Source organism: Coenobita brevimanus, chromosome 58 (genome assembly GCF_032717465.1).
Source record: "Coenobita brevimanus isolate Jiangsu-jjx chromosome 58, ASM3271746v2, whole genome shotgun sequence".
NCBI lineage: Eukaryota > Metazoa > Arthropoda > Malacostraca > Decapoda > Coenobitidae > Coenobita > Coenobita brevimanus.
In genome coordinates this window covers 3803447-3816831 of record NC_137011.1, presented here as the reverse complement: position 1 = coordinate 3816831, position 13385 = coordinate 3803447, and the positions used below count along the sequence as shown (strand labels likewise).

The 13385-nt window shown below is 39.6% G+C and overlaps 1 protein-coding gene across 1 annotated transcript in view; it reads right to left on the bottom strand.

Annotated features, from left to right (window-relative positions):
• Positions 1-986: 986 nt before the first annotated feature.
• Positions 987-13385, bottom strand: part of LOC145402624 (uncharacterized) — a 28990-nt gene continuing 16591 nt past the window's right edge. The window contains exons 12-20 of the mRNA XM_080274617.1: positions 13188-13316; positions 12212-12364; positions 11565-11680; positions 10600-10792; positions 9198-9427; positions 8064-8180; positions 4840-4985; positions 4230-4373; positions 987-3134 (exon numbers count right to left, since the gene is read on the bottom strand). Coding sequence (XP_080130743.1) covers positions 2839-3134; positions 4230-4373; positions 4840-4985; positions 8064-8180; positions 9198-9427; positions 10600-10792; positions 11565-11680; positions 12212-12364; positions 13188-13316 — 1524 coding nt within the window. The 3' untranslated portion in view covers positions 987-2838. The remainder of the gene's footprint in view (positions 3135-4229; positions 4374-4839; positions 4986-8063; positions 8181-9197; positions 9428-10599; positions 10793-11564; positions 11681-12211; positions 12365-13187; positions 13317-13385) is intronic.

Sequence of the window (13385 nt, the reverse complement as noted above, 5' to 3'; positions counted from 1 at the left end):
GAACCTACTTTAGGCACATGACATCAACCCCAACAGGTAGCCTACCACTAATCTATCATTTAAATAATCAAACTTATGCTGCATAAAACATACTTGAAGGCCGGTCAAGTTTGGCAAGGTGTTTTGCAGAAGTTGGAGAGGCTACAAACTGTAATGTAACACAGGGTACCACTAAATGCATTCATCCAAACTATCAGTCTAACCATATTCACATTTTTGTATGATCAAGGACAAAATTTTACCTAACTTATTATCTCTTTTGCTTTTCACTTTCCTCTGCTGCCTATGTATTCCAATACTGAGAGAGAACTGGCATGTTTCTCTGCCAAGAGATATATCTGTTTTAAATGGGGTATCAGAGATATGAAGGATGTCCTAAGTGCGAAGGATAGGCAATTAAACAGCAAGTGAACTTTTGTCCTTGAATGTAAACAAAAGCAAACAAAAACTTTATGTAAGTGACAGATCTGAAAAACAAAGTAGACAGCTTTTATCTACATTCTAGAGACCTGTTATGAGTGAAGATCCAAATACTGTCCAGAAACGTCTGATTACTCAGACTGGCTATCTTACTATCCGGAGATTCATCAAGCACCACTTACCTGTTGCCTAACCCTCTCTGTCCAGCGACATTAGTCCTGCTAAAAAGGACAATTTACTGTCACAAGGGGGAAGTCTTTCTGTGAAGGATGGGAAAGCTCTAACCCCCAAGCCAAAAAATCTATAGGTGAACAAAATCATTAGATGATAATGAAAAACAATATATATACAGTACTATCAGATTCAAGAGATTAAAGAAAGAAGTCCGAAACACAGTTTACTGCATATGTCAGTGGTGATGTATCCAGAGTTAAAACTATCTACAAGACCTTAAGAACAGTTCTATATGGAGAGAAAGAGGGAGAGAAGAAAAAAAAAAAAAAATGGGGGAAGGTGGAAGGGTACTAATCAAGACCCTAAGCCAAACAGGTAAACACCAGTCCTGTTTTCTGTTTAATAAATATTTTCCAATCAACAGTGTACACTGTATTGCACAAACTCTCCAGACTGAATACAAAAGATGAGTACTGTTTAAAAAAAAAGCAAAGACACTAATTTAAAAAAAAGGATCAATTGCTATACATAAAATATCTTGCTTAAGGTACCACAAAGTATACATCACTCCATCTGCCTGCCTCTGATAAACCATATTTGGTCCACCTTAACTTGGTAGGGATTTTAAACTTTTTGAAGTTTACATCCCATATATCAACTGCAGCAAAAGACAATACAGTACTATGGGTCTGCATCCTTTTCATAAGTAGTGTTATGTACCGTACTAGGGTAAATACCTCGCTACAATTCAGCATTTAAGAAGACGGCAATTTTAGGCCAAGTTAATGTGAACAGTGTACAGCACCTCTGAATTACTTGACACACAGACCCCATCTTCATTGAACTACTTGCAGTACACATTTCTTAGGTATCACACATGAAATAAAAAGGTATGCTGGTACCGTACATATAACTTCCCACCGAGTCACTTAAATTTCACTATAAAAAACAGTAAATAAATAAATTTCATCTTGCAATTAAAGCTCATAATACCTAAGTGAAAGACTAAGTGTACCAAAAAAAAATAATAATAATAATAAAAAAAAAAACATCACAGCGGAGACCATACTCAGAGCCTCGGATCAAGATCACAACAAAGGACTCTGCACAGCTCTTGGATACTAAGACAATGACATCAAACCTGGCATACAACATCTCTCACATTGTACTCCTCCCAAGCAAGTCATGAGTTTCTTGTTATCACAGATGAGGAAACACCGGCACTCACTACGTAATCCCTCTGCCCCAAGGATATCACCTGTAATCTCTGCTTCCTATGACCAGACTGTTTAATTCAGCTTACGATAGAAGCATAACAGTGAAGGAGATTACTGAAGACTGTATCTAACCCATTCAATCTGAAAAACTTACTCAAGTTGAATAAATTAATCTGGATGTAGCAAGACTAAAACAGACATCCTTGGGTTAAAAGGGGTTAGTTCTATTTGTTGCCCTATGTCCAATCCCAGAGTTCAACTACGGTGGCTGGGACAAAATGCCTCCTCACTAATTAAACCATACACAAGACACAATTAGCAGATATACACTTGTAAAGACCAATTAATAATGTACATCTTAATTAACAGGAGGCAGTGATCCAAATTAAAGTATTTCACGTCCAATCAATACTACTTTTCACTATACAATGTAATTACCTTCTACCAATTATATGAATGTCAGAGAAAATACATTTTAAATGTGAATTTTTTTATAATTTTTTTTATGACAATAACCACTGACAAGGACACATACAAAGATGATTTTATTATTTCTTCAGTAAACTCACAGAGACCTTCCAGCACATATAAAATAATATGAGAAAAACTGCAGTATGCAATGGAACAGTTAAGTCTCAGATAAATTCAATGCAGTGAAACCTAAAGTTATGTCCCAAAACATAATGGCATATCCCTAGAAGTGAAGATACCTGAACATACATTTAAAAGCCGATATCCTCTTTCACACACTGCACAATTATCTGCCATGTTGCCTAAACTCTGTTGCTTAAAGTCTGGCACAAACTTTACGACAAAACTTCCAGCGTCTGTGTTCAGAATAACTCACTAACATATTGTCTTCATCACAAATCACCAGTGCTCCCTCACTCCATATTTTACCTAGTCCTAACACCAGTGCTTACTCATTCCAAATTCCACACAGCCCCACCATTTGAGCCACTAACTTGAAAACCACTGCTTTAATTTCTGAAACTAATATAATTTTCAGGCCTAAGCATTGTGAACCTCATTCCTCCATCGCACTGTCTTTGTCACAGTCCTCGCTAAGATTATCAATGATCTTGTTAATCTGGAATTCTGGTGGGGGTACAAGTTCTTCCTCCACAACCTCCCCTTCATCCCCAACCTCCTCATTGCCCCAGGAGGGAAGTGGGCCGATGAAAACAGTGGGACTCTCTCTTCCTGCATCTACCCCACTACTGCTGCACCCAACCTCTGCCTCACAGTCGTCCATCATGGTCTTAGGAATGCCGCTCTCCTCGAAGGCAAATTGCTGGGGCAGGCTGAGATCAAACTTTGTGCCTTAAAAAAGAAAAAAAAAAAAAATGGATTACATATTAAATATACAGTAATCCATCCATCACCTACTCTAGAAATTTTCCATCGGGTGTGGTGGGACCCAGGACTACTTTGTTGTGCCTTTAAAAAAAGATAAATGATAGATGGAAATATGTGTAAGCAGCATCCTGACCCAATTTCTTTTCCTTCAACTGGGGTGGGTAAAATTCAGAAACAGGAAAGACTGGATGATAGATACACAAAATGGAAAATAAATCACCACTATCCTATCCAACACACATACTGTATCAACACACACTATGCTGCCAAACTTCAATTATGCAACAACAAATACTACTGAAAAATAAACCTCCTACAGTAACTGTTACTGGAGCTGAAACCTGTCACTTCATCCCACTTTATTTCTTTAGTCCACTGAAAACCTGAGATCACATGATATGTCATCCACAAAAAACATTATTAATTAATAAATAAAAATAAAAATAATAACTTACCATACCATACTGGAATTGTAATATTTTTCATTCATCCCACTCAGTTTTCTTTCTCATAAATCTACCCATGATAAATTAAATAAAACATAACTAATGGGTTACAAGCTGTCTTAATGAACCATATACTGTGGCCAATGACCTTAGACATTCTATCCCAGTTAACCCTCAATGAACTTCACTAAGTTCAAGAAACTGTTTACAGTATATTCTATGTGTTGACTCTTTCACTACAACTAAGCCATTCATCTCTTATTCTGGCTAATGAACCGCAGATTTTTTATGCAGCTGCTTCAAAGAGTTATTTAATAGTAAAAGAGTTACAGAGAACATTTTCATCCTCCTCAACAAGTGATGTCCTACCTAACATAAACAAATTTCTTTCAGTAACCAAAATAAAATAAACAGGACTTCAAAAGAGCTATAGTAGAGGTTACTACCTTTTCTATGGTAGAACAGGAGGCAGACAGAGGTTTATGCCAACTCACGTGGCTTCTGTAGTGTGACATTCACTGAAATGCCTCCTAGTGTAGCGTACAGATTCAATCAGAAAAGAAATTTGCCTATACCATAATGAAAGGGTTAGGATACACGAAGGAGTCAGCACCTTGTCTATGGTAAAAAAGAAGGTAGGCGGTGGTGTACTCCTCCTCACGTGGCTTCTGGCGCGTCACAGAGTCATCATTGAAATAGTGCCACTCCCCCGTCACTGGACTCCGGGCAAACGCTGTGTAATGCCCAGCCTGTGCCACTGTTGACATAATGATCATAAGTACATGCATAACCTAATCAAAACTACAAAAACAATACAGTAAATCCTCATTATATCAGCCTTTATATCCCTTTTTGCAATTAATATAAAAGAAAATTACAAAATGACTTCTTACTAAAGTTCCATTGTTACCTCTCACAATCACCATCATCACCTCATCCTGACTCACTTATATGTCAAATGAAACACCCCCACTAATATCATTACATCAGTCCTGAATGAAACAGCTCTAAAATGCATTCAATGTGAATGGTGGGTATTAGTGCTGAGGTGGTGACGTGAATATGCATGGCATCTAGCAGGACTGCTGCACCTATGGGATGGGACTGTTGGCTGATGCCTCAAGTTGGATACAGAAAATAAAAATACTTCGGAATACCTGATGTTCCCATGGGGAAAGAGACAGAAAGCAGATGAAAACTGAACAGTGTAACATAAAGCTTACCTCCCATATGACAGACACAAGCATAAAGATTGTACAGCTGACTAGAGTCGGCCTCACATGCCACATAATCGGAGAGATCCAGACCATCGAGAGGGAATATCACCTTGTCGTCCAGCTTCGTGTTTATTGTACCATGGAACAAGAACCTGAAAAATTTATCAAAATGATAATTATTGCTACTGAAACTCAAACAGTAATGAGCAGATCTGGAAACATAAAAGACCAGTATTTTAAATTCTAAAAAATAACAAGTGTGAACGATGACTTTCAAAGCTAAGTACAGTCAACCGTCGAGTGTCATGGATGATGTGGACTGGACAAGGACCATGGTTCTCCAATACGCATTACTCAAACAATATGTCTGCATGTACAAAGGTACAATGTAGTCTGGCGACTTTCCAAAATTCTCCCTTTTACCTGTACTTACTACCCTACCCCACATAAATTACCCCTCACTCATATCCACCCTCAAGTAAAACACTGAGAAAGATATAACTATTGTAATTATGAACATGAATGATATTAAAATAGCATTAACAAAAACAAAAGTTAGGTTGGGTATCCATGAGTTGTTGATGTGCAGCTATGTGGCACTCTGCCCCTGCCCCCGCCCCCACCCCCACCCCCAATGTTGTCATTGTTGAGATGCTGCTGCTTCTTCAACATCAAAGTCGAATCCTCCGAAGTCCAGGGCAGAAACAATAGAGCTGACCTTGTCATCTGGTGCAGCGGCATCACCAGGGTGCAAGTCATCGGAGGTGAAGGTACCCGGATGTAAGCCAGCCAATCTTGGCGAGTCTGGCAGGTGATGTCACCACGTGCGAATTTCAAAATGCACTGCCAGACCAGCAGACATTTTCCACGAAAGTTCAAGATTTTCCCAGTGTTGATTATGACTTGTTGCATTATACTTAACCGCGCATTACTCAAGGATTGACTGTACTGTAATGTAATGCAATCTTCAGGGTCCAACAGATTTTTCAGATTACTGTGTGAGAGTTTCTTAACTGTTCAACTAAGGAGTGGAACGATATCCTTATCCATGACTGTACAGGATGTCCTCAATTAAATTTGCCTCTTTGACATTAAGTCCAGAGTTCATTAGAGAAAAGCTGGCCACTAAAGTTCCACTACTACCTACAAATTTGACTGCCAGTTTCCCTGAAATTCTAGTATCATTTGTATGTAAAAGTTGTGTTATTTCAGAACACATCCTGGACTTACGCAGTAACTTAATGAGGACTGCCTGTAGTGTACCAGTGAAAGATAATGGGTACAAACATCAAGATGATGTTATTGCCTATCCCTGGCCTGTTTGGCTGAATGGATCCAATGACCACGAGTATGCAAGAGCTTCTGTGAGGCCATCCTTTGGGTACAGTACAGTATAGTACAGTACAGTACATACACTGTGTAGGGATCTGGCACTCCCTTGTAGTAGATATCGCCTTGCCAGGGATGGACCAAGGTCCCTCCCATTGGCACGATGCAGGGAACATGAGGTGGTCTGGCTTTTGTGTGGATGCCACTGATACTCCATGCAAGGTGCACAGCACCACCCAATGCTCCTCATCTGCACCACAAACATCAAATAATAGGCATAAGCAAAAATCTGGAGAACTGTCAAATATACCCAGATGACAAACTAACAGACTGAATTACAGATATCTATGACGCTAACTTTTAACAGGTCTATTATATTTAAACCCCTTTAAGTATGAGAGGTTTTACCTACCTGACAGTAGCAAGAGAACATCTGAAATAAAGTCACTGTTGAGGGAGACTGTTATTAACATTTTGTGTGTGGCATAGCTCTCATAACCCCTCAAGACGGGTGTCCGCTTATGCTGTCCAAGGGTACTAGGATAAAAAAAAACGGGTGTCCGCACATGCGGTCACGCCACACTGTTCCCCCCTCCCCTACCCCAGCCCCCCACAACCACACTCACCACCAACCCTCAAACCCTCGCCCCCCACCACTCCCCACCACCAACCCCTAAACCCTCGCCCCCCACCACTCCCCACCCCCCATTGCCCCCCAACCACCCCCACCATCCACCCCCTATCCCCACCCCCCAAACCAAAAAATAGAATGTAATTTTCTGGGTAAAATGATGTCTAACACAATGTAAAAAAAAATAATAATAATAATAAAAATAATTACCTGTGATTTGAGCAGTTAAAACCTGTGATTCTAGAGCTCCTCCACTGCCAGACATATGCCATTCGGTATAATGATAAGTCAAGCGGCTGCTTTTTTTTTTTGTCTTAAACAGCACACTTGTGGTAGGTGGGGGCACTCACCATCCACTTACTCGATGAATTGCTGCTCTCGGGTGTCTGCCCTTTCCTCTCCTCCATCCAAATGATTTCCTGTACACCAGGAAACCATTTACTATGGTGGGTGGTAACCATATAACCAAATTTTGACGCCTGGTGGTTTAGTGCGTAATTAAGGCGCTGCAATCGGACTGAGCCACTGAAGGTTTATATCCAAGGGGTGGTTGGGGTATATTGCTCACGTAATGCCACTCAGGGATGAGTAAGGCTGATCACTCTCATCATAAATGTGAGGACCAACTTGCCTAGCCCCGTGCTCCTACGCTCCTCATGGGGTAATGTAGGACTGGATGATGATGATAATAGCATCCACATTTTCATTCACACTTTCATCTGAAAACATATCTAAGTCATCAGACATCACTTCCATCAGATCCAAGCAGGCTGCCATGGCAGCGGATACATCTCGTACCACATACGGTACTTCGACATACGTCTGGTAAGTGACGAAAATAACAGACAATAAAATAGTCGTTCCATGATGGACACATCTTAGTACTCCCACCTCCTGATATGTGAACCACTATTGGGCCCTAGTACCAGCACGCAAATAGAAAAAGTCCAAAACATGCATGCATGCCGCCCAGTGGCTGCGACATTTTCTTGGTGGCATGTTGAAGTGCTGCCTGATGTGAAAGTGTTAATGAAGGCTAATGAAGGCCATATCTAACTTCTTAAGTTCAAAATGTCTTTTAAGGAGGAATAAGACCGTCTTGTGGTATCAATAACTGAATACAAACTATATAGTCACAGTGATGTGATAAACATTACTAAGAGTGCTTGTAGGCAGTAAAGTAATATACAAAAATATCATACACAAGGGGATAGGAGCAAATAAAAGAAGAAAAACTAATAACAGAGTACAGTACACTAATATCACTCACCGTTCTAAATGTATGATGAGGTAGGGAGGGTATCGCCACACAGATATAGTTTTAGTCGCTTGTTGCTTACGTTCACATTTTGGACAAAACCATGAATCTGATTCCTCTAATGTTTCACTGTAATATAATACAAAATTAAAACATTAGGTCACTAAGTTTAAGGATATGTTTGTCATAAAGTATTACAAACATGAGTTCCACTGGCAAATCTCAACCATACTGAGAAAATACGATACACATACTGCATAGTTTTTAGCATGCTTAACAAAAATGGTTTCCTGCCTTTGTCAATGTATACTGTATTCTTATTTAAGTTCTATTCCGGTATCACAAATAAAACCTCAATTTATTCTCCATCTTTGTAAGATATATTTTCTACATATTACACCAATCTGAACTCTCCAACACAAATAATAAATGCTCTGACTGGTATATTCACAAAATGAAGAAGGGATTACATAAAGACATAACTATACTCATTTTTTTTCCAGCTGATGATCCACTTTCGTGAATGTGGCACCTGCACACACTAGCCACGTGATTGGTTGGCTTCAATTTCGTACCTGAAGTATCATATTTACAAAAAACCATTGTACCTTATATTCCAGTTCTCGTAAATGCTGTTTTGCACTGCTATATACATCATCAACTTCCTTTCCCAAATTTGCATGTTATAAGATGGGATAGTCATTGAAAATCTTTTCCCTCACAAAGAGTGCAAGAATCACAAGAGGATTGAAGCCTTATTTATATTAGGAACAAAAGTCTGGTTAAAAATTTGACCTATTCTACTTCTCACCACCTCTGAAGACTAAAATTCTTGGTTGTGTTGTTGCTCACGTAGTAACACTCAGGGATGAGCGAGGCTGGTCACTCTCCTCTTAAATGTCAGGACCAACATGCCTAGCCCCGGGCTCCTACGCTCCTCATGGGGCTACGTAGGATTGAATGATGGATGGATGATTGGATGTTTCTTTGCCCAAAGATGATTCCCTCTGATGTTATGCATAAGAGAGATAGCGATTGACATGCCTTAAGTGTGAAGTAAACACAGTGACATGGGCAAACTTCTGTCCCTGACTACATAACTAATCCCATGCCTGTGCAGAAAAATCGTCAAAAAGTCTACTGTACCTCTGTGTGAAGGCGCGGAGACAGTCATAAAGCGTAAGGGGAACATTCTGCCTAAGGTCATTAAGGGAGGGGTGGTCTTCAGTGTGGGCGAGGGCCTGACAGTGTACAGCAGATAGCTGGGTAAACCGCACACACAGGGTATCCCCTGCCTGCAGAATGACCTCACCATTATTCACCACCTCGCAACCACGGCAGTGTGATGAGAAGAGGCACCGTGAGCAGTTGTACCCCTGTTAAAGTGTTGTTATGAGCTTAGGTTTATACACCTAAAATCTGACTCCTCCTAAGATGGACAAAATTAAGTGGTACCATTGCAAAACTGTAATTATACTAAAGTATTAATATACTGCAGGATTATGACACTATCTAATCTCATCAATGAATGAAACTATTCCCAAGATAAACACAGGTAAACAGTGGTGAAAAGTGGAACACAAACAGGTTAAACAATTACTCCACTAAGGGCTTTTGGTATTAAAATCTGCTGATTCATAACAAAAATGCACTACAAGACTTTCATTAAAAATAAAAGAAGTCACTTACATGTAGTTACACAAACAAAAATGAATAAGAAAGTTCTCAGTTTATGAAAAAAAATATCTAATTTAATGAGTTCTATTCATATTCATGAACAGACTGTTCAACTCAGTACTCATAATATTTAACCAGCCTATTACTATATAGTATGAAGTAAAATTTATGAACAATCCCAGTGTTTTACCAAACACAGGACAAACCAAACCTTTGAAATAATACAGTCCTATTGAAATAACTGCTAATTCACTCAGTAAAATAATCTGTCATCCACCAATATTTAAGTTAGGCAAAATTATCATACCCATTAACTCCTTCAATCCAGTGATTTTATAATTTATTTTTGCCATCTCCAGACAATTACTCAATATTCAGTTTGTGAGATACTTTTGGTACTGGAGTGGTTAATTGTAGCTTCATTTAATCATTTCAGTATTAAAGATCTTTCTTAAGTTCAATACAATCACCTGGTCGTCACCTGACCGTACCAAAAGAAAAAGAAAAAGTACTTCACCACACTGAAGGGGTTGTTGTTGTTGCTGTTCTTTAATCCCAGTCTGTCTGGCTGGTAGACTCATCCTACACATACAGTACAGAGCATACAGCCAGCAAGGAACAAGCACCTCCTTGTGGTAGACAGCATTTCAACAGGGTCTTTCCCCTTGGCAAGGTGGAGAAGAAACAGAAAGAAGTTTGGCTCCAGAGTGAATGCTGCCACTGCTTATCTCTACCTAGTCTGCACAATGCACATATAGGCCCCTCATCAGCATCAGACTGAAGGGGCTGAAATACAAGAACTACACCTCTGGTCCAACTTCCTTCTTCTGTTGACTGTACAGTAGTTCTCCCTCCTCTATACAAAACTCACCCTGCCATCAACAAGGAGGAGTGTGTAGGTGGCACCAGAGGGTATTCTTGGTGCAAGGGTGTTGGTGAGCGTGGTGGGGCTGAGGCGGGAGGGTAGTGGGAGGAGAGCTGGGTGGCCTAACAGTCTCATACACCGCTTATTGTTGTTGTCACTCTCCTGGTCCAAACGGAATACCAGAGGCACACGCAGGATCCTGGAAAATATTACAGTAACACTCGAAAGCAATTCTGGCATTCATTATCATCTACATCTACTTCTCATTACACAAGGTGGAATACTATTTATAAGGACATAAAACACTACATCACAGTCAACAAAAGGGTACCAGTAGTTGCTTATTCCTAGTGAATAAGTAACTCATCTTTCATCCAAGCATTACACTACATTAACTAACAATTACAATTAATTTGAATATGTGCAACTTATTAATGTTTCATATATATGGAGTTTGAAGTGGTACAGTGGCAAAACTAAAGTTTAGATAAGGTAGGTCAGGGTGAAGATGATGCAAAGGAATGCCATTTAAATGGATAATGAAATAAAGAGGATATAGAAACTAGTGTGAGGGGAAGGAAAAGTTCATTATTACCAATGCCGAAAAATTAAAAAACTACCATTTACTTACTTTACCAATGAAGTAATTAATTATCAATATTTAACAAATATGATGCAGACAGAGAATGAAAAAAGTTTTTAACTGATGAGTGTTCTGTGATGAATGAGAAGACCTCCAGAAACATGGAGGTGCAACCACTGGCAAAATGTGTCAAAGTGAAAAGAGCAACATAGAACTTCAATGAACAAGTTACAGTACCTGAACACATGTTGCAATCACATTCTGAGGGAGTTATGGCTGCCCCTCCCCCCCAGAAAAAAGGATAGGACAAAGGTTGACCAAATTCTCAACTAATATAATTACTATCATAATTTTCCACAACAAAACCTAAGTATTACCATAGTCTCACCTGGCCTTTGGTTTCTCAATCTTCCTTTTTTCGACAGCGATGAGATCAGCAGGGGTCAGGGAGGCCTGACACACAGGGCACGGCAAGCTGTCTCCACCATGGTGCTTGCAAGACATCTGCTCCAGCCACAGAAAAATTATTACAGTTAAAGGTTGTGAAATATCACTGTGGGCACAGGCAAGTCAACTATCCTTAAATGTTGTGAACTACGACTGCCTCGTCTTGGACCCATACAAATCAGAAGGTGTAGTTAATATGGGACATCGTCATCGTCATCATAAATCATCATCATCAAGACCACCTTGCCCACTCCAAGGTGGGGTGGGGTAGGGTCCAGAGAGCCAGAAAAACTTGACAGGGTGAGATATAGTATTAATCAAAGCTTGCCCAATTGAATGAGCCAGACTCTCATTCACTTTTAGGCCCAATATTTTAATACCTTTACTACAAAAAGAACACACACAAGAGAAGGCAAGAGACTGAGAGGATAAAAAATAAATGAGAAGTTATAAGACAGAAAAGACAGAAAGGAGAGAAAAGACATAACAGAAAGAATAAATGAAATAAAGCAAAGTGAGACATTAAAAGGAAGAGAAATGAGAAAATAGCATATATACAAATCAAACACTACACTCTCAATAGCATACCTCAATGCATCCATCACACAGCAGACAATCCTCACAGGTATGGTGTGTCTTGAGCTCAGTCTGACACATCTCCTCCAGACAGATGTTACATGGCCGCCACTGACTGCTGCCACCACCTCCATCACCGCCACTGCTGCTGCTGCCTCTCTCACCCTGCAATAAAAACTGTTTATGTCATTTCACTATACTCCTTTCAGTTAAACATGACCTAAAATTGTCATCCTCCCATCTAGAATGTTAAGCTGTAGAAAAAAAAAAAAAAAAAAATGGTTAACACTAGAATACAGCAAAAAAAAAAAAAAAAAAAAAAGTTATGGAAAGGATATACAGCCACAGAATTGTTCTATTTACCACTGACCTACAGAAAATCTGTAGTAAAGGGAAAAAAACCTTGCCAAGTTAAGGTGGATGACATACATGACAGACTTTTCACTGCTTCCTCCCCTTCATCACCTCTATTACTACTGCTCCCTCTCCTACCAACACCCTCCAACCCTGCAGTGACAACTGTGTATGTCTACATCTTTCCTAGGACTAGGCATAGTCTGTGAAGAGTGATATGTTAAGGAAAAATTTGTTATGAAGCAGAGACAGAAAGGTCTGGATGTTCTCTGGTCATGGCTAACATCTGCAGAACATTCCAAGATAATCAATACATCTCAGACAGAACTACGCTTGGATATGTAGATCAACAAGATTCTACTGCATAAGACTTCACTATCCCATGAAGTCCAACTTCCAACTTCTGGCTAATGCCAGACCTTAATCACCAGAGGCATCAGGACATCCCTGCACTGAAGTGTTGATGCAGCATGAATGGTAAGTGATCAGACAAGAAACCCCTTAAAATTATGAAAAACAACTCACCTACAACACTGATGAGTTCCCAATAGCAAATCAAAGCTGAATGCTCTTGGATACTCTGGGCAATGGACCAATATTATATATATGGCAAACACATGGTTATATTTCTCACCTTATCACTGGAGGTCCCAGCAGTCACCTGGGGTCCCTCCTCCTCTAGACTTGGTGGGGGTGGCGGCAAATGAAAGGCGTATATGTTCCGCAGACTATAATTCAGAAATTTTGTCATATACCCATCCTCCTGTGAAGTAAAAATATATGCATGTTGAAGATGCACACATGATAAAAATTTAAAATTCTAAGAACCAGA